We start from the raw sequence: 20,833 nt of genomic DNA on the forward strand, positions 1-20,833 counted from the left end.
AATATTATTGATAAGAGTAAGATTTGTTTTATTTGTCAAACGGCAGCCAAGCATCGATCATGTCACCAGAATAGGACCCTGGATATTTATTGGAAAGGAGCATCAAGCTCATCATTACTTATTTCATCTGTAGGCTAATAAACTGCATGCTTGCCTGAGTAGTAGTGTGAGGACCACACAACATGTCACTGCATCGATATGATGGTTATCACATCAATATCTGCCTATAAAGGTGGTGTTTCCACCGCCGTTTCTCACATAATTCACTTTACAGACACAAAACGATCCCACCTTGTCAAGCGTATTTTGTTTTGTCGACATTGAAAGTTTACCCAAAAATGTGCTGTTTCCATCAGGCCTGTCGTGACATGTTTTACTCACATAAAAAGGTTGGATGGAAACCTGGTTACAGAGAAGCAGAGACAGAGACACAGAAAGAAAGCCTCAGAGAGAGTCTCTAAGCCGCATCTGGCAAAACACTCCCTTCAATTAAGTCAATTCTGGACATCTCTTCACAAAACGCCCTCTCCCGATTGGCCGCCCGACGTGTCACCCATCACCAGCTTATTCTCATAGCAGGTGGGGCCCCGCCCCTGCTGTCCTTGATTGGCTCCCCCCCCATTTCTGTCCTCTAATGGGATGTGCTGGGCTGCTCTCCAGCACAGCCTCTTCAGGAACACAGTGGCTCCTAAAGCTCCAACCAGCACCCCCAGCAGGACATAGGAGATGTACACCCATACCGGTGATCTCGACAGCCCCGGGTCCACCCTGCCTTCGACACTGAGGTCCTCCATGATGAGCTGGTAGGAGGCTGTGAGGCAGGGTTCGCTACCCCAGGAATAATCACCCTGGACTGAGCAGCGGCAGGAGTAGAGGCCCAGGCTGGATCCGGAGACGGTGACCTCCAGGTGGGAGTGGTGCTGCTGGGTGTGGCGGTCCTGGGGGTGCTCCCAGACGCAGGGGAGAGGGGAGAGATGGGGGTGATCACAGGGGAGGAGGACCAACAGGCCCATCTTCACACGCAGCTCCTTCACCACAGGGGAACAACGACCTGAGATGGAAAGGGGGTGGGAGAGATGACAGAGAGAGGCAGAAGCAGAGAGAGAAAGAGGAGTTGGAGGGAGAGGAGGAGTGAGAAGGAAGAATGGAGAGTAAAAGAGAGAGAAAGAGGAGTTGGAGGGAGAGGAGGAGTGAGAAGGAAGGATGGAGAGTAAAAGAGAGAGAAAGGGAGAGATAGGAAGTATGGTCAAGAGGAGGGAGGGAGTTACTAGATGAGAGTAAGAGCGAGAGATCGTCCTAATTCTGTTTGGAAATGTTGTAGATTTGGTGGATGTGTTTAATAGTGGAATAGATGTGGTATGAGGGCAGTATGCATGTTTAATAGTGGAATAGATGTGGTATGAGGGCTGTATGCATGTTTAATAGTGGAATAGATGTGGTATGAGGGCTGTATGCATGTTTAATAGTGGAATAGATGTGGTATGAGGGCTGTATGCATGTTTAATAGTGGAATAGATGTGGTATGAGGGCTGTATGCATGTTTAATAGTGGAATAGATGTGGTATGAGGGCTGTATGCATGTTTAATAGTGGAATAGATGTGGTATGAGGGCTGTATGCATGTTTAATAGTGGAATAGATGTGGTATGAGGGCTGTATGCATGTTTAATAGTGGAATAGATGTGGTATGAGGGCTGTATGCATGTTTAATAGTGGAATAGATGTGGTATGAGGGCTGTATGCATGTTTAATAGTGGAATAGATGTGGTATGAGGGCTGTATGCATGTTTAATAGTGGAATAGATGTGGTATGAGGGCTGTATGCATGTTTAATAGTGGAATAGATGTGGTATGAGGGCTGTATGCATGTTTAATAGTGGAATAGATGTGGTATGAGGGCTGTATGCATGTTTAATAGTGGAATAGATGTGGTATGAGGGCTGTATGCATGTTTAATAGTGGAATAGATGTGGTATGAGGGCTGTATGCATGTTTAATAGTGGAATAGATGTGGTATGAGGGCTGTATGCATGTTTAATAGTGGAATAGATGTGGTATGAGGGCTGTATGCATGTTTAATAGTGGAATAGATGTGGTATGAGGGCTGTATGCATGTTTAATAGTGGAATAGATGTGGTATGAGGGCTGTATGCATGTTTAATAGTGGAATAGATGTGGTATGAGGGCTGTATGCATGTTTAATAGTGGAATAGATGTGGTATGAGGGCTGTATGCATGTTTAATAGTGGAATAGATGTGGTATGAGGGCTGTATGCATGTTTAATAGTGGAATAGATGTGGTATGAGGGCTGTATGCATGTTTAATAGTGGAATAGATGTGGTATGAGGGCTGTATGCATGTTTAATAGTGGAATAGATGTGGTATGAGGGCTGTATGCATGTTTAATAGTGGAATAGATGTGGTATGAGGGCTGTATGCATGTTTAATAGTGGAATAGATGTGGTATGAGGGCTGTATGCATGTTTAATAGTGGAATAGATGTGGTATGAGGGCTGTATGCATGTTTAATAGTGGAATAGATGTGGTATGAGGGCCTTAAACATGTTTAATAGTGGAATAGATGTGATATAAGAACCTTATGCATGGGTAATAGTGGAATATAACTGATAGAATTATATTATATAATTATTATATATATATTTTTTTACCTTTATTTAACTATACAAGTCAGTTAAGAACAAATTCTTATTGACAATAACGGCCTACCCCGGCCAGACCCTAAACCAGACGATGCTGGGTCAAATGTGCGCCGCCCTATGGGACTCCCAATCACGGCCGGTTGTGATACAGCCTGGAATCAAACAAGGGTCTGTAGTGCGCCTCTAGCACTACAATTTCAATCAACCTGTTTAATAGTGGAATAGTGTTCGTACTCACCCTCTCCAGTGCCACACACCTTCAAAGGGTCCTCTGACTCCCTCTGCACTGGAGATCTGAGAACAGAGGAAGAGCAACGAGAGACGGTGAGATGTGAGGGTGACAGTGAAACAACTTGTTTGAAAGGAAGGAAGATAAAGCAATGTTCTGGACAGCAGGAGGGATAGAGAGTGAGAGAGAGACAGACATAGAGAGTGAGAGACAGAGACAGGCATAGAGAGTGAGAGACAGAGACAGGCATAGAGAGTGGGAGACAGAGACAGGCATAGAGAGTGGGAGACAGAGACAGGCATAGAGAGTGAGAGACAGAGACAGGCATAGAGAGTGAGAGACAGAGACAGGCATAGAGAGTGGGAGACAGAGACAGGCATAGAGAGTGAGAGACAGAGACAGACATAGAGAGTGAGAGACAGAGACAGGCATAGAGAGTGAGAGACAGACAGGCATAGAGAGTGAGAGACAGAGACAGGCATAGAGAGTGGGAGACAGAGACAGGCATAGAGAGTGAGAGACAGACAGGCATAGAGAGTGAGAGACAGAGACAGGCATAGAGAGTGGGAGACAGAGACAGGCATAGAGAGTGGGAGACAGAGACAGGCATAGAGAGTCGGAGACAGAGACAGGCATAGAGAGTGAGAGACAGAGACAGACATAGAGACAGAGAGAGAGGCCTACCAAGGAGGGCCTTAAAACATATGTTTCCGATGCCAATAAAGCCCTTGAATTGAATTCAGAGAGAGAGAGAGAAAGAGAGAAAGAGAGAGAGAGAAAAAGACTCAAACCCCTACAAAGAGAATGCTATGTAGACTCACTCCGCAACACAGGCTCTCGTGTTGAGGTCCCACACACAACCTAGTCCTGCTGCCCGGGCACACACCTGACAGCTGGAGTACACCCTGCACCCCTCTACTGGCACACGGGACAGAGAGGAGGGGGAGCCCACCACCACATGGCCCTGGCAGGGAGCAAAGAATGAAAGATGCCTGTGTGTGTCTGTGTGTCTGTGTGTGTGTGTGTGTGTGTGTGTGTCTGTGTGTGTGTGTGTGTGTGTGTGTGTGTGTGTGTGTGTGTGTGTGTCTGATACCTGGTGTATGAGGATGTTGTTGACGGGCTCTACTGAGGTTGTCAGAGGGATCTCCTGCAGCAGAGTAGCAGTACGACCAACAATAGACACACTGTGTAACTCCCCCTGATCTGTGTGAAAACACACATCAATTCACACCACAGAACATCATCAACCACAAAATGAGAACATTTTCTGATATGTTCAGCATAGTCAATGAATTGCCTGGTCTATTGATTACCTGATGTTTCTCTCTCTCACCTGTTCCCAGATGTAGTAGGGCAGCATCACTATTGGAGATGTTGGTGGCTGTGATCCTGGTGTATGTGGTTCCCCTCCTCACCAGGAGGGGCGCTGCGTCCACAGTGTTCGTCAACAGAGGATGTTCCTTGGCAAACTGCAGCACGCGGTCGGGCATGTCGAAGGAGGAGTTGTAACCCCGGGCTCTCAGGACATCGTTGACACACTGAGGGGGAACAGAGAACAGTTCACTGGGTTATGACGATGATGGACATACTAGGACACTATATGATAATAACCCTGAAATGGAAAATGACTACCAGGATCCGTCCAATAACAAAGAAACACTCATTTTCGAAAGAAGCACTAACTTTCACTATCCGTTGCAGAACGTTTTTAAAATGTTTTCCATTGCATGCCCTAATAAATACAACCCAGGTGAGTCTGGTGAATACCTGTCCAGGTCGGGGGTCGGGTACAGACTCAGAGCTGCCACTGTTCACACAGTTCCTCTTCATATCTCTGAAGCCTCCCGTCGCAAACACCTTGGTGATGTCAGCCAGGCTGTACACACACACTGCTGACACGCGCTCTCCTTTCCTAAACACACACACACACACACATACACATTAACATGTTAATTGCAGTAATGCCGTCCGTATGAGTCACTAACATAATATTCATATTTTAGTGATTCTCCTCTCTCTTTCCCTCGCAATCTGTCCTCTCTCTCATTCACTCTCCACCCCATTTCCCATCTCTACTCCTCCTCTACCTCCCTCTCTCCCCATCTCTACCCCTACTCCCTCCCTCTCTCTTCCCCTCTCCCCCCTTACCCCTGGTAGGTGAAGAGGGTGTAGAAGTGTGTGCTGCTGGGGTCTCCCAGGCGGTGTTCCAGGGGGTAGGCGTGGGTCAGGACGGTGTAGTGCTGGCCACTGTCCCGGTCCTGACACACCAGCTGAGCCTTCAGGAAACTGGTCCAGCTCTTCTGCAGGGTCTTAGAGCCCCCCACGTCTCCCTAGCAGATAGGGAAAGGGATGGGGGAGAGGGGGATGAGAAGGATGGAGAGAGAGCACGAGTCAAAGCACACATGAGCAAAATAGAGGGAGAGAGAGAGAAAGAGAGGAAAGAGAGACAGACAGACAGAGAGAGAGATGTATCTCACCTTGCAGACTCTGGCCAACCGTGTGACCCTGACCTTGGTGTAAAGGTCGTACTCTAAGGCGTTCTCCGTGAAGAAGAAGTAGATTTTATCATCATCTCCAGGACTCTCCCTGACCAGGGCCGAACTCACAAACTCTGGATCTGGACTCATCAGAGAATGACATATTAATGACATATTGTGTGTCGTGCTTCCCAGCTCCAGTCCTCAACACCCCCGACGGTTCACATTTTCCTTGTAGCCCCAGACAAACTTGCACATTTTCTCATCAGTGGTGTTTCCACTAAACTGTCTTTTTGCAGATAAAAATCAATGTGTGATGATGTAGACACACAAAACATTATTTTTCGCTTAAGTTTTCATGTACCGAATAAAAATGTAAAGTTGAATGTGTTTCCATTTTCAACTGTACCGATAGTTATATCTCAGGTTAGGTTAAGTAGCAAATGTGCATATTCTGGTCTTGGCACGAGCGTTCTAGCCAACAGCTCACAGATACAGTGTGGCAACACTAGTCTACATGATGAGATTACTATCGATAAGAGCAAGAACATTTGTATTTGTCAAACTGCAGTCAAGCATCGATCATCACGTCACCAGAATAAGACCCTCGATATTTATTGGAAAAGAGCGTCAAAATCGCCTTGCACTTTCAGTTATTTCATCTGTAGCCTAATAAACTGCATGACTTCCCGAGTCGTAGTGGAAGGACCACACAACCATGACTCCCAGTTTACTTATGATGGTTGTTACATCAATACTAGCATATAAAGATGTTTCCATCTCCACTTCTCACATCCTTCATTCTACCGCCACAAAAATATCCCACCATGTCCAACGGACAAGTTATCTGTTAGCATTTATAAAACTGTACCAAAACATCCTGTTTCCATCAGAGCTGTGGTGATGTTTATTTTATACGGTATGACTTTACTGGCATAAAACACGTGGATGGTTAAAGATGTAGACCATCATCAAAGAGAACTCATTAGGTAAGTAACACTACACTGCTAAACCACATCCTGAGTTAAACTCTTCATTGGACACATTCTGTTGTTGTTTGGTGTTACAGAAGTTTGGACAGTAGAAGTATTTTATCATCTTTCCCAACATGCATTGGGAGTGTGTGTGATTGACAGATGGGTCTCACCACTGAGCCAGTTGATGGACTGATGTACGTGCACCTCTTGACCTGTTGCCCTGGTGATGTCAAACATCGTGCCCAGGAAGTTAGAAGGGGAGGCGGTGTACAGCACTCCATCTACAGTACACACATAGACAGGATGTGATAGTGTGAGCGTGTTTGTGAGTGTGAGTGTCTAACCTACAGTAACAGCAGTGTGTGTGTCTAACCTGCAGTAACAGCAGTGTGTGTCTAACCTACAGTAACAGCAGTGTGTGTGTCTAACCTGCAGTAACAGCAGAGTGTGTGTCTAACCTACAGTAACAGCAGTGTGTGTGTCTAACCTGCAGTAACAGCATAGTGTGTGTCTAACCTGCAGTAACAGCAGTGTGTGTCTAACCTACAGTAACAGCAGTGTGTGTGTCTAACCTACAGTAACAGCAGTGTGTGTGTCTAACCTACAGTAACAGCAGTGTGTGTGTCTAACCTGCAGTAACAGCAGTGTGTGTGTCTAACCTGCAGTAACAGCAGTGTGTGTGTCTAACCTACAGTAACAGCAGTGTGTGTGTCTAACCTGCAGTAACAGCAGTGTGTGTGTCTAACCTACAGTAACAGCAGTGTGTGTGTCTAACCTTCAGTAACAGCAGTGTGTGTGTCTAACCTGCAGTAACAGCAGTGTGAGGTTGTCTGGGATCATAAGGACACTTCCCCTTCCCATTCTCCATCTTCACTTTGTCACCACCTTCCTTCACTAGGACAAACGTCACTGGGTCCTGAACACACACACAGTCTATATTTAGTAGTGTATGTGAACCAGTGGAGGCTGCTGAGGGGAGGACGGCTCATAGAGTATAATAATAATATAGGTGTAGAGTATAATAATAATATAGGTGTAGAGTATAATAATAATAATAATATAGGTGTAGAGTATAATAATAATATAGGTGTAGAGTATAATAATAATATAGGTGTAGAGTATAATAATAATAATATAGGTGTAGAGTATAATAATATTATAGGTGTAGAGTATAATAATAATATAGGTGTAGAGTATAATAATAATATAGGTGTAGAGTATAATAATAATATAGGTGTAGAGTATAATAATAATAATATAGGTGTAGAGTATAATAATAATATAGGTGTAGAGTATAATAATAATATAGGTGTAGAGTATAATAATAATAATAATAATATAGGTGTAGAGTATAATAATAATAATATAGGTGTAGAGTATAATAACAATATAGGTGTAGAGTATAATAATAATAATACTAATAATATAGGTGTAGAGTATAATAATAATATTGGTGTAGAGTATATTAATAATAATATAGGTGTAGAGTATAATAATAATATAGGTGTTGAGTATAATAATAATATAGGTGTAGAGTATAATAATAATATAGGTGTAGAGTATAATAATAATATAGGTGTAGAGTATAATAATAATAATAATAATATAGGTGTAGAGTATAATAATAATATAGGTGTAGAGTATAATAATAATATAGGTGTAGAGTATAATAATAATATAGGTGTAGAGTATAATAATATTATAGGTGTAGAGTATAATAATAATATAGGTGTAGAGTATAATAATAATATAGGTGTAGAGTATAATAATAATATAGGTGTAGAGTATAATAATAATAATAATAATATAGGTGTAGAGTATAATAATAATATAGGTGTAGAGTATAATAATAATATAGGTGTAGAGTATAATAATAATATAGGTGTAGAGTATAATAATAATAATATAGGTGTAGAGTATAATAATAATAATAATAATATAGGTGTAGAGTATAATAATAATATAGGTGTAGAGTATAATAATAATATAGGTGTAGAGTATAATAATAATATAGGTGTAGAGTATAATAATAATATAGGTGTAGAGTATAATAATAATATAGGTGTAGAGTATAATAATAATATAGATGTAGAGTATAATAATAATATAGGTGTAGAGTATAATAATATTATAGGTGTAGAGTATAATAATAATATAGGTGTAGAGTATAATAATAATATAGGTGTAGAGTATAATAATATTATAGGTGTAGAGTATAATAATATTATAGGTGTAGAGTATAATAATAATAATATAGGTGTAGAGTATAATAATAATATAGGAATAGAGTATAATAATAATAATATAGGTGTAGAGTATAATAATATTATAGGTGTAGAGTATAATAATATTATAGGTGTAGAGTATAATAATAATATAGGTGTAGAGTATAATAATAATAATATAGGTGTAGAGTATAATAATATTATAGGTGTAGAGTATAATAATAATATAGGTGTAGAGTATAATAATAATAATATAGGTGTAGAGTATAATAATAATATAGGTGTAGAGTATAATAATAATACCAATAATAATAATAATAATATAGGTGTAGAGTATAATAATAATATAGGTGTAGAGTATAATAATAATAATAATAATATAGGTGTAGAGTATAATAATAATATAGGTGTAGAGTATAATAATAATAATATAGGTGTAGAGTATAATAATAATAATAATAATATAGGTGTAGAGTATAATAATAATAATATAGGTGTAGAGTATAATAATAATACCAATAATAATAATAATAATATAGGTGTAGAGTATCATAATAATAATGAAAATATAGGTGTAGAGTATGAGAAGCGACAGAGGAGAGAGAACGTGACTGACAATGAAAGCACACTTGGGATTGTAGGCGTAGGAGCCACAGACGTAGATCCTTCCATCCTTCAGAACCTCCAGCAGACAGATGTAGTTATAACAGTCATCCTGTAGAGGGAGACAAAGAAACATGTCTCAAACAGCATCCTATTCTCCCCTATAGGCCCTGGTCAATAGTGGTGCACTGAATAGGGGACTAGGGTGCCATTTAAGATTACCAGATGGGGAAAACGTAAGCCTGTTTGTATCTCTAATTCTTTACGATCTATGGAGCAAAGAACCACCCTTGCTGTCTCTGGCTGGTCGGTTCCCCTCTCTCCACTGGGATTCTCTGCCTCAAACCCTATTACAGAGCCTGAGTCACTGACTTACTGGTGCTCTTCCATGCCGTCCCTAGGAGGGGTGCATCACTTGAGTGGGTTGAGTCACTGATGTGATCTTCCTGTCTGGGTTGGCGCCCCCCCTTGGGTTGTGCCGTGGTGGAGATCTTTGTGGGCTATACTCGGCCTTGTCTCAGGATGGTAAGTTGGTGGTTGAAGATATCCCTCTAGTGGTGTGGGAGCTGTGCTTTGGCAAAGTGGGTGGGGTTATATCCTGCCTGTTTGGCCCTGTCCGGGGGTATCATCGGATGGGGCCACAGTGTCTCCTGACCCCTCCTGTCTCAGCCTCCAGTATTTATGCTGCAGTAGTTTATGTGTCGGGGGGCTAGGGTCAGTCTGTTATATCTGGAGTACTTCTCCTGTCTTATCCGGTGTCCTGTGTGAATTTAAGTATGCTCTATCTAATTCTCTCTTTCTTTCTCTCTCTCGGAGGACCTGAGCCCTAGGACCATGCCTTAGGACTACCTGGCATGATGACTCCTTGCTGTCCCCAGTCCACCTGGCCGTGCTGCTGCTCCAGTTTCAACTGTTCTGCCTGCGGCTATGGAATCCTGACCTGTTCACTGGACGTGCTACCTGTCCCAGACCTGCTGTTTTCAACTCTCTAGAGACAGCAGGAGCTTAAGAGATACTCTTAATGATCGGCTATGAAAAGCCAACTGACATTTACTCCTGAGGTGCTGACTTGCTGCACCTTCAACAACTACTGTGATTATTATTATTTGACCATGCTGGTCATTTATGAACATTTGAACATCTTGGCCATGTTCTGTTATAATCTCCACCCGGCACAGCCAGAAGAGGACTGGCCACCCCTCATAGCCTCTCTAGGTTTCATCCTTGGTCTTGGCCTTTCTAGGGAGTTTTCCTAGCCACTGTGCTTCTACACCTGCATTGCTTGCTGTTTGGGGTTTTAGGCTGGGTTTCTGTACAGCACTTTGAGATATCAGCTGATGTAAGAAGGGCTATATAAATCATTTTGATTTGATTTGATATGCGGAAACAGTTCAAGTGCCCTGGGATAAGGAATATTTTGGGGATTTTCAAGTCCCTGATTGCCTTTTAGTTTAAGCTAGGCTGAAGCGTGTTTGGCAACTCCTTCTTACCACAGGGCCATAACAGAGCAGGATAAAGTTGCCTCTAGACACAGATCTCAGGTCAGTTTACATTCCTCACCATAATGGCTAAGGTTAGGATTTGGGGTAGATAGCATGATCCTAGATAAGGAGAACCTGGCTCTAAACAGATCAATAAAATATGGTTATAATCAGAAGTACAATGCAGGGTTTCTCAACTCAGGTGCCAGGAACACAATGTGTACAGGCCAAGGTTGGTTTTCATATTACTCCCATTGAATAAACGGTAGTGAAGAACTCTAACTCCCTGACTATTTAAGGTAAGTCATGCTTCTGTTTATCAGTCTTTGAAGATGACCAGATACAAAGTGAAAAGTCATCTGAAAGCCAAACATACAGGATGTGATGTGTTGTTGACAGGAAGCTGAAGAGTCAGTAAAGCAGTCGTTATGGTAACGGTATCATACATCATGACATAGATGAGTATGACAAAAGGCAAAGGTGATGGGTGTGAAGCATGGCATCTCACCGACACCTTTAACCACGTAGATACACTACAGAGCAGCGAGGACGGTGGGAGGAGCTATAGGAGGACAGGCTCATTGTAATGGCTGGAATGGAATGTTATCAAACAAATCAAACATATGGAAACCACATGTCTGACTCCGTTCCATCTATTGCATTCCAGCAATTACAATGAGCCTGTCCTTCTATAGCTCCTCCCACCAGCCGCCACTGCCATCTCTTACCACACACACACACACACACACACACACACACACACACACGCACAGATCAAGAGCACCCCACGTTGCTCACCCCTCTCTTGCCTTTCCCCATACAGGACTTCCTCTCCTCTTCTGTTGCCTCCCACTTAATCTGCAGAGACGGAAGTCAAAGAGAGAACACACAAACGCATACAGTTACATCACACAGTTAAACATCATACAGTTACATCACACAGTTAAACATCATACAGTTACATCACACAGTTAAACATCATACAGTTACATCACACAGTTAAACATCAGGTTAAGCCCAGTACTGGACTAAAAAGCAGTGTCAGTGGAGAATCTCTATTGAGAAAGTTGTCCAGGACTAGGTTTAATCAATGTCTGGCATAGTGTGTTTGTCCCAGGTAAGACGTAGGTTTTTCTATGGTTTTGTGGTCATGAATACTCCCATCATGAAAACACCGAAACAAATACACACTCGTTTCACTGCCAGTTAGCTAAGATCAAGAGTGGAAATATGCACAGATAACCGTGCACACACAGACAGTCAAGTGAAGAAGTCTCCCCCCTCCCATCTTTCTGTCCCTCCCATCTCCCTGTCCCTTCCTCTACCCTTTTATCTCTCTGTCCCTCCTTCCTTCCCTCCCTCCCATCTCCCTGTCCCTCCCCCTCTTATCTCTCTGTCCATCCCTCTCTCCGCCCTCTTATCTCCCTGACCCTCCCTCTCCCCTCTTATCTCCCTGACCCTCCCTCATCTCCCTGTCCCTCCCTCCGCCCACTTATCTCCCTGTCCCTCCCTCCGCCCTCTTATCTCCCTGTCCCTCCCTCTGCCCTTTTATCTCTCTGTCCCTCCTTCCTTCCCTCCCTCCCATCTCCCTGTCCCTCCCCCTCTTATCTCCCTGTCCATCCCTCCATCCACTCTCCCATCTCCCTGTCCCTCCCCCTTTTATCTCCCTGTCCCTCCCTCCGCCGTCTTATCTCTCTGTCCCTCCTTCCCTCCCTCCCATCTCCCTGTCCCTCCCTCCCTCCGCTCTCTTATCTCCCTGTCCCTCCCTCCCTCCGCCCTCTTATCTCCCTGTCCCTCCCTCCGTCCTCTTATGTCCCTGTCCCTCCCTCCCTCCGCTCTCTTATCTCCCTGTCCCTCCCTCCCTCCGCCCTCTTATCACCCTGTCCCTCCCTCCGCTCTCTTATCTCCCTGTCCCTCCCTTCCTCTGCCCTCTTATCTCCCTGTCCCCCCCTTCCTCCGCCCTCTTATCTCCCTGTCCCTCCCTCCGTCCTCTTATGTCCCTGTCCCTCCCCCCTCTCTGTCTCTCCCTCCCTTTCTCTCTCACTGATGGGTGTTTCCAGGTGAGGTTGGAGGTGTGCAGGGCCAGGATGGAGCCTCTGGCTCCCAGGTAGAGTGTCTCAGAGCTGGGATCTTGCAGGAGGACGCTGGCGTTGGACACCCCCAGAACTGCACCTAACCCTGAGGAGAACAGGACATAACATTAGGGATGTGCCCCAAATGGCTATTTCCTACAGTGCACTACTTTGGACCAGGGCTCCGTAATATATAGACTCCCCTCCTCCACCCCATTTATTTGCCTTTGACCTTTGAGTGAATGTGCGAAGGATGAGACTGACTTACAGGGACTTTTAGGGAACCATATCTAAGCATCAGTAATTGTGTCACTTCCTCTACTGAGAAACACTCTTGTGGTCTGTCGGCTGCTACCCAGAGCTGGGATGCAATAATTAGTCCAAACAACAAAAAATGGTTTCTATTGGACAGATTCAGTTAGGTCCCTCCCCATTTCATTCCGTTTAAGAAATGTTTTGCAACAGAATCAGCGTAATAAATAAACCCCTACTCAACAGTCACTCAATGCTGATTTAGGTAGACAATTTTGGGGCTAAACTCTCCTTTGCGTTTGCTATTTCGTCCGTGACATAGGCTCAATATGTGTCCGGTAAACTGCTCCTTGTTGCATTTGTGTGTTAACACACACACACACACACACACCACAAAGAGTGGGGCATCTTAATCCTCCACATTCTCTGTATTACAATCTAAGACCTATAGCCTAGGCCTATCTTTCCATGAAAGCAGGCAAAACTAGGATAACACTGTAACCCCAGTCTATACTCACTCTGCATTATTCCAGGTACTTAGTGAAAACAGCAGTGAAATGACACGCCTGTATTCAGTCATTTTAAAGGTGTTGTTTAATGGGCATTTCTCGACCATGCCTCAAACCTTCCCATCTGGTTAAATGTTGGATTAAGTAATTAACCATTTCCACTCCCAGATGAATAAATTAGCCTACCAAAACCACACTGGGTGCTGATAATAGACTTCTTACAAATGTACTTGTTTGCTAGGCAACATCATTTGCATTGCTATGACTAATTAGATTGTAGCCTCCATAACGTTACCGTATCCATTAGGAATTGCGATACATTTTAAAATTGCTATACATTTTGTATGTAGAGAGAGAGAGGCCGTTTGTCCAACTGTACTGTACTCACCTCCGTGAACATTGGGAATTGGTGTTTGACAACGAGATGAACCAGTTGTGAGCCACAAGATCACGGCCATAAAACAGGTGGTCCGCATGTTGAGAAGTGACATCAGGGAGAATGTCCGTTGATGACCGCGCGTCAGTTACGCATCATTAAAACGCTCGGGGCGTTCTATCAAAAGTGGATGACAGGGGGGAACGAAGCGCCTACAGAAACCAAGAAAACAAAAAAGTACGGTTCAAGTGTATCAAAATACGGCGTATTTTTTTATTCTCACCTACCTATTCGGTGTCCGATTTGGTGCTATTTCTAACACGGTATAATAGGCTACTTATAGCCTCCAGGTCAGGTACAGTACAGTATGTAATATAACTATTACAGGGTGTTAAACCAGGAAGCGTTCAAATCTCACTAAACCACAACCAAAATCAATGTTCACATATTCCCATGTAAACAGCATTGAAATGAACAGTAGTCTAATTTATTGAGGGGCACAATTTAAAAAATAATAATAATTAAATGATCAATGCACAAAACAAATAGTGGAAGGAGAGTTACTGGATACACACCCATTATTGTTTTATTGAATCACATCAGTAAAACAAAGTAAATTAGGAAAAGGATGTGAGACTGAGCGGAAGTCATTGGTTTCTGTTGGGGAGGAGGCAGCGGCTAACACTGTTTCAAAACATTTACATCGACCACTGACAGACTTCGGGAAGATCTCTGTGGCTCTTTTCTCCCTCTCCCATGTCCATTACACTGGTGTGCAATATATTCATAACACGTTATACAAAAGTTATTACATCATAAGAAAAAACAATGATTCTGTATGTGAAAACAAGTTCAATAAATAAAGTAAGTAGACAAAAACATTGTGAAATGAGTGAATGTGTGTATTGGTCTGAATATATCCTTATGGGCGCTGATCAGAAGTAGTGCACCTTAAAGGGCAATAGGGTGCCATTTCAGACGCAGCAGAGTATCCTAAATGAACCCCATGTTTTCATAGATGACCTCTGGTGACTGGCGTCCAGCAGTGGGCCTCCTGGTGGCCAAGGTCCTGGTAATGGTCAACGACGATGATGATGAGGAGGAAGAGGAGGCCAGTGAGGAAGAGGGGGATGATGAAGATGGTGATGAAGAGCCTGGCTTGCAGACCTGGCTGTAAAGGTGGGCGAACGGGTCAGTGTTGGGGCCCTTGGCTGGGGTCCCCACACAAGGCTCACTATAGATGGGTTTCTCTTTGCCAGGTTCCTGCCCCCGCTGGTCCTGGCTCTGTTTCTGTTGTTGAGTCTTGTCAGGTAGAGGACTCACACGGCCGTACACCTCGGAGTAGACCGGCTCTGGCTTGCTGTCGTGGTGATAAGAGCAGGAAGAGGAAGTGGGCGGGGGTGGTGGTGGTGTAGATCTCGGGGGTGTGAGTGAGAGGATGTCTGCTGGGTCGGCGTACACTGGTTCCGTTCGGTTGACATGGTGATTGCAGGGGTGTAGAGGGATGGAGGGGGTGAGTGTGGAGGCTGTTGGGGGCGTCAGATAGGAGTTGAGGCTGGGGGCTTTGGGTTTAATACTGTCTGCTGGCTCAGAGTACGGACACTCCTCAGAGCCAATCAAATTAGGCGGCTGTGAGTACAAACACTGCTCTGAGCCAATAGCATTTGAAAATACTGGTTTAAAACTGTAGCTGCCCTCCAAAATGGCTGCGCTATCTGGTAGTTTGGGCAGTGGTGAACGAGCACGAGGCATATTAGGGCTACGGTTAGCAACCACAGTGTCGCCCTCACATTCGTCCCCGGCGACGGCCTTCTGTTCCCGTATGGCGGTCTCGATGAGGCTGAAGATGACGTCAGCTTGGCACGTCTCAAAGGTGAAGGTTCCGGGTCCAGAGTCACAGCGCCGGCCCGCCTCGATGTTGAATGTCAACTGTGGGAGAACCAAGAGGACACAATGATTTGAGAAAATTCCCACAGGTGTTCACTGGAAAATTGCATAACTGAATGTGGGCACCAAACGTATTATAACCTGCAACCTTCTTGATTGGACACTGATGACCCTACAATAATCCTTAGACACATCCTTTTTTGGACCCACACTGCCCTAAAAAGGCCAAACACAGTAACTTTGATCTTTTGTAATGGCCAGGTATATTATCTGATTAGTGTGGGATTTTGTTTCCTGACACAAGAACAAGCCAGTTGATCAGAACATATCATGAAGTACCAGAAATTGCTGTCTTTTTAGAGAGAAAAAGACTTTGAAGTCAGAATTTGCAGTCCCAAAAATGATGTAGTTACTGCGTTTTGCCTTTGTAGCGCAGCATAGTACCATACTGTGACGGCCTTGAAATTAGACACTAGTGAGTAGCATTAGATTAAAACTAGTAACAGATTAGGAATCTAATTCTATGGCTCAATGAGATTCTAAATTCCATGGTTCTACTGACCTTGTCTCTGCCATAGCGTCGTATCAGCCGATAGGGCCAGTCCTGCAAACTCTTCCTGGTCTCCGCCTCCTTAAGGACCAGCCCCTCCTGTGCCACTTGTAGCCAATAGTACTCCCCCTGGAGGCCGCAGCGCATCGCTACATCCGTCTGCTTCACACCCACCCTGAACTCACTAACTGAGGGGAGAGAGGAGGGAGAGTGGCGGTCATGACCGAAGCACTATGGACGGTGTTCATTTCTATTTCTTGTTTTATATTTTGTGTTTATCTTTCCTTTGTTCGTAGTAATATCTTTGAAAAGAAGAACCTGTTCCAAGACAGCAGTAATCATACGCCCATTAGACATAAACAGACAGAAGAATGGCTGTTCGTTATAGTTTGTGTGACCACTAGGATATCTGATGTGCTTCTCACCTTCCTCCCTGGAGACGTAGATCTGGTTGTCCTCCATCTGAATTTGGGGCTGCTGACCAGTGGAGCCTCCCTGGGAGACAAGACATGTATTTACATTAGACAGAGAGAACTGTCCTCACAGATACCTACACTCTTAGAAAAAAAAGGTGCTATCTAGAACCTTAAAAGGGTTCTTCGGCTGTCCCCAAAGGAGAACCCCTTTTGGCTTCCATGTAGAACCCTTTCTACAGAGGTTTATACAGGGAACAAAACCGGTTTCTCCTATGGGGTCAGCAGAAGAGCCCATTTACAACCTAGTTTCTAAGAGTGTACACATCCTCTATATAATAACCGTTTGGTGATGAAAAGAGTTTAATGATAGAGAGACCAGTGAATAATGGCGTTTGCTGTTAGCCTTGTACCAATACCGAGACAAATTCCTAATTCAGCGTTGTTGAATGCTAATAAAGTATGATTCTACTTCCATCTGTAACTGTCAAAATGTTGAATTGAGACTGATCCATAACGGTCACAAGACAACAACAGAAGCTGCTATTCTCACCTGGAAGGCGAGGTCACACATCCTCTCCACCCACTCCACGCAGTCGTCCTTATCCACTGCGAAGACGTACCTCCTGCCGTCGGTCTCCACACAGAAGGCGGCCATGTTGTCTTTGGGGCAGGCCTCAGCGTGTGGGGGCAGCCTCAGGACCCTGATCACCTACATTTACATTTTCTCCATTAGCAGACACTCTTATCCTGAGACTGTAAAAAATGTGACTTGGTGCGTCTCTGCTTGGCACTCAGCATTAAAGAGATAGATCGGGGGTAAGGCTTGTGCAAGCTCTAACAGCTCATAGGAGCAGGGGCCTATCTCCTGTTTCTGTATCATGAGCCAGTTTGATGTAAAAGTACGCCCTCTAGACAGGACGCTAGTCTCTCGCAGGGCCTTAGGCTTGTCCATATCCTGAGCCAATTATAGTGCATTCAACTAAGTTAGGTAAGACAACCACATACTGTATCACAGTCAGTGCCAGTAAAACAAAAAATCCTCAATAATGCAGCTAATCAAAGTCAGTGCTAGTAAGAAAGACAAGTACAGCAGTAAGGTTTACCTCTGACAGACGGATCACCCTCTTCTCCTTAACTTTGTCCTGGTGCTTCCAGACCCCAGAGGGACCGGCCCGCTCTCCTCCCCCCACTTCCTGGCGCTCTAGCCTGGCTACACCGCAGCGGCTGGAGGGGTAGAGAGTCAGCCAATGCTGCTTCCACTTCTGGAGGGAGGGCGGAGGGAGGGAAGAAAGGGGATGAGGGAAGAGAGGGAAGACAGAAATAATGGGGAGAAAAAGAGAAAGGCCAAGAGAATGGGAGAAAAAATTGTGGGTGAGAAAAATAATTTAAAAAAAAGTGAGTATCTAGTTTTCCCATTTCGCCCACAACACATTAGTCAAATGACACTCAGAATATCACCCCCCCCACACCTTCTCCAGCACATCTGCCTATTTTTAAATAAAGGTGCAGTGGTAGATGAGGTATGTGTGCTCAGGTACAGTACATGCGTTGTTTTACGTGTGCCTAGCCATGTTTAAATATACATCCCAAATGGCACCCTATCCCCTACATAGTGCAGTAGTTTTGACCAGAGATCCCGTGAGTCCTGGTCAAAAGTAGTGCACTGAAAAGGGAATAGGGTGCCTTTTGGGACATATTGCGTTGGAATGTGCCATGAGGAAACTGTGAGCAGTACTGTGTCTGGACACGCATGTGAGGATCCGTTCCCCCCTTATACCTTTACACACGCACCATTACCAACGCAGCCTGTCGCTGCAAAAAAGACTTCAACATTTCGGCTACAGTAAATGTCCTCGTATACTGCAATCATATACTTTAAAATGTCAAGTGGAATGGTGGAGGGATTAGATGGCTGTCATACACAGTACATAGAGTAAACAAGGGGGTGGCAGTTTACATGATAACATCAATAGCCAACATCAAAACACTCGAAATAAACGAAATAAAAACTTACATTACAAGACTGCTATAAAGCTGCATTCAAAATCTAAATAAATACAATATGTTCCTATTGACTTTTATTGTCATTCCACAAAAACAAGATAGATAAGGTACCAGGATGTGTACAATTAAGTGAGCTAAATAAAGTTACGTGCTTACCTTTTCTACATTTCTGTGTTGAAGGTAAACTTGTCCTGCTTTCACATGAGTGTCCATTATGTTCAAAGCGTCTCTCGGCATTCAACTGAACCTTGACCAATAACTTGGATTTGACTGTGATATATGTTAGTTTACGGTATCCTAATCCTACACTTGTGATTTCAGTACCGTCAAACTCTCCCCCTGACAAATGTAGGTGTGCTTTTCTTTCGTTACGTCAGAGGCTAAACCTACGGTGAAATTATGACCGCGTCCACACCTTTCTCACCGCCCCAGGCTACTACCTCTGGTCCAGGGCGTTAATGCACGTTCCTCTAACTACCTGAATCGACGAAGACCAACCCTTGTGATGTCATACAATGAACAATTGCCTACACAGAGAACCATACAGTGAATAAGACGTGCATTGTGAAGACTGAAGGAAGTGAAACCGCCCATTCATGGTTGATTTTATTACGATGTTTGTATTGTTCATTGTTCTTTCATTTATGACCAATGTTTTTAGAACGGCTACGAAGACTCAGATTATTTTGGAATGCTGTGACATCGCCCTATTTATGATATCGCTGCGTAACTAAGGAATCGATAAAAGTATATTATGTTGACTCAAACGTTCCAACGTTCTATGGAACATATACTATTATGGGTTTTCCAACACACAGTTAGCCACTGTCTCACGTAGCCTGTTTTAGTTTTGCTAGGGTTGACCCCGATTTATCCTTGACGAATGACCATTTTAAATATCAGGGAACAAGAGCAATTTAATGCACTCTTTAAGGCAAATTCAGGTATGTCTAGTACGGGTTTATCATTGCCATATTTGATCATTTTCATAACATAAACACTAGGCAATGAATGTCATTGTTAGTATTGCTGTCTTTTTTATTTGATTTTTTATTGTAAAATAATAAACATATTATAAAAAAAATAAAAAATAATAGGTCATTAATGAGATTGTCTCATAATGCTTACTAGAATGAATAATTTTCACTGATGCTCTTGGTTGGTTAAAGGTGAGGGTTCATCCATCTCTCCACTCTTCTCTCCTCCAGTCTCGGGGCCCTCAGGCCAGAGTGGGGCAGCAAAGCACCTATGGGGCTGACTACAAGCCCCCCAGTGATCGGCACCTCAGGCTGTTCAGGCTGCATGCAGAGCCGTCTTGCACCACACACCAGAAGGTACAATTAACTCGCTCTGTCTCTCCCTCTCTCTCACACACACACCAACACTTTTCCACATGTATACTAATGCCATACACTCTAAAAGGAAAGGGTTCCTGGAGTATCCTTTAGGGATTCTTCAAATTGAAACTGTGGGGGAACCCAAGTTCTTTGAAGAACCCTCTAAAAGGGTTCTTCAAATAACTCCTTTTAAAGTATCCTCAAAGAACCTTTTGGTGTACCCCCCCCCCCCCCTATTTTTTAAAATGTATTATTAATCATCAGCATGACAATAACACAATGTTTTAATTGTCAGTGTTTATTATGATTTTAGTGGCAAAGCAGAATTCACTCATCTCAATCTGAGGTAAACTCCCAGCAGAGCTCCAAGTCACATGGGTATATCCTCTGGCCTGTTGATGTTCAATTACGTTGTTAAGGTTCTCCGTATCCACAGCCAGAATGATTTTGCAGTGCATGGTGATCGAACAGGTTTCCTGTTATATTCAACAGAGGTGTAGGGAGGGTGAAGTCTGTGAATCCAACAAATAGTAATTATACAGATGATTAACAAAACATGCACACGACAGTATTCATACCTTGGTTTTTGTGGTGAATGTGAATGAAAAAACTGTTTTGATAATGGTTTTCATACACATACCTTGTCCATAATGTAGAGGCCTATAGGATATTCATTGAAGAGGTTAGGGAGGAGGATGGTACATGTGATCTGCATAACATACCAATACTAATTGACATACCTTTGTATGCCTCCTCATCTGTAAACCTGCAGACACAG

The 20,833-nt window shown here is 43.6% G+C and overlaps 2 protein-coding genes across 3 annotated transcripts; both read right to left on the reverse strand.

Annotated features, from left to right (window-relative positions):
• Window positions 1-7: 7 nt before the first annotated feature.
• On the reverse strand, window positions 8-14,333 carry LOC110533215 (semaphorin-4F-like). Of its 2 annotated transcripts, XM_090210121.1 has the most exons (15): window positions 14,149-14,302; window positions 13,874-14,073; window positions 12,697-12,830; window positions 11,451-11,510; window positions 9,185-9,283; window positions 7,148-7,259; window positions 6,514-6,624; window positions 5,367-5,506; window positions 5,038-5,219; window positions 4,657-4,801; window positions 4,223-4,427; window positions 3,983-4,092; window positions 3,711-3,853; window positions 2,899-2,954; window positions 8-1,051 (listed from the first exon to the last, which is right to left on the reverse strand). In XM_090210121.1, the coding sequence occupies exons 2-15, from the start codon at window positions 13,974-13,976 to the stop codon at window positions 513-515; spliced, it is 2,139 nt and encodes a 712-aa protein (XP_090066247.1). In that variant the 5' UTR covers window positions 13,977-14,073; window positions 14,149-14,302; the 3' UTR covers window positions 8-512. The 2 variants fall into 2 exon arrangements, with proteins under 2 accessions (XP_090066247.1, XP_036811349.2); XM_036955454.2 differs by having other exon boundaries at window positions 13,874-14,333.
• A 92-nt stretch (window positions 14,334-14,425) lies between these two features.
• Window positions 14,426-19,312, reverse strand: LOC110534583 (docking protein 1). Its single transcript, XM_021619494.3, has 6 exons — window positions 18,875-19,312; window positions 17,818-17,976; window positions 17,265-17,423; window positions 16,724-16,793; window positions 16,311-16,486; window positions 14,426-15,790 (listed from the first exon to the last, which is right to left on the reverse strand). The coding sequence occupies exons 1-6, from the start codon at window positions 18,953-18,955 to the stop codon at window positions 14,855-14,857; spliced, it is 1,581 nt and encodes a 526-aa protein (XP_021475169.3). The 5' UTR covers window positions 18,956-19,312; the 3' UTR covers window positions 14,426-14,854.
• Between the last annotated feature and the right edge of the window lie 1,521 nt (window positions 19,313-20,833).

This window comes from Oncorhynchus mykiss, chromosome 19 (assembly GCF_057628025.1).
Source record: "Oncorhynchus mykiss isolate SJ-2025 chromosome 19, ASM5762802v1, whole genome shotgun sequence".
NCBI lineage: Eukaryota > Metazoa > Chordata > Actinopteri > Salmoniformes > Salmonidae > Oncorhynchus > Oncorhynchus mykiss.

Excerpts from the sequence above, each read along its gene's own strand:
- LOC110533215 (XM_036955454.2), bottom strand. The coding sequence starts at position 13,976 with ATGTCACTTCTCAACATGCGGACCACCTGTTTTATGGCCGTGATCTTG. Across the intron at positions 4,802-5,037 it reads ACCCTCTTCACCTACCAGGG|GAAAGGAGAGCGCGTGTCAG; the intron begins GTAAGGGGGGAG and ends GTGTGTGTTTAG. Across the intron at positions 2,955-3,710 it reads ACGAGAGCCTGTGTTGCGGA|ATCTCCAGTGCAGAGGGAGT; the intron begins GTGAGTCTACAT and ends CTCTGTTCTCAG.
- LOC110534583 (XM_021619494.3), bottom strand. The coding sequence starts at position 18,955 with ATGCCGAGAGACGCTTTGAACATAATGGACACTCATGTGAAAGCAGGA. Across the intron at positions 17,977-18,874 it reads AACACAGAAATGTAGAAAAG|AAGTGGAAGCAGCATTGGCT; the intron begins GTAAGCACGTAA and ends CCCTCCCTCCAG. Across the intron at positions 17,424-17,817 it reads GGGTGATCCGTCTGTCAGAG|GTGATCAGGGTCCTGAGGCT; the intron begins GTAAACCTTACT and ends ATGTAAATGTAG.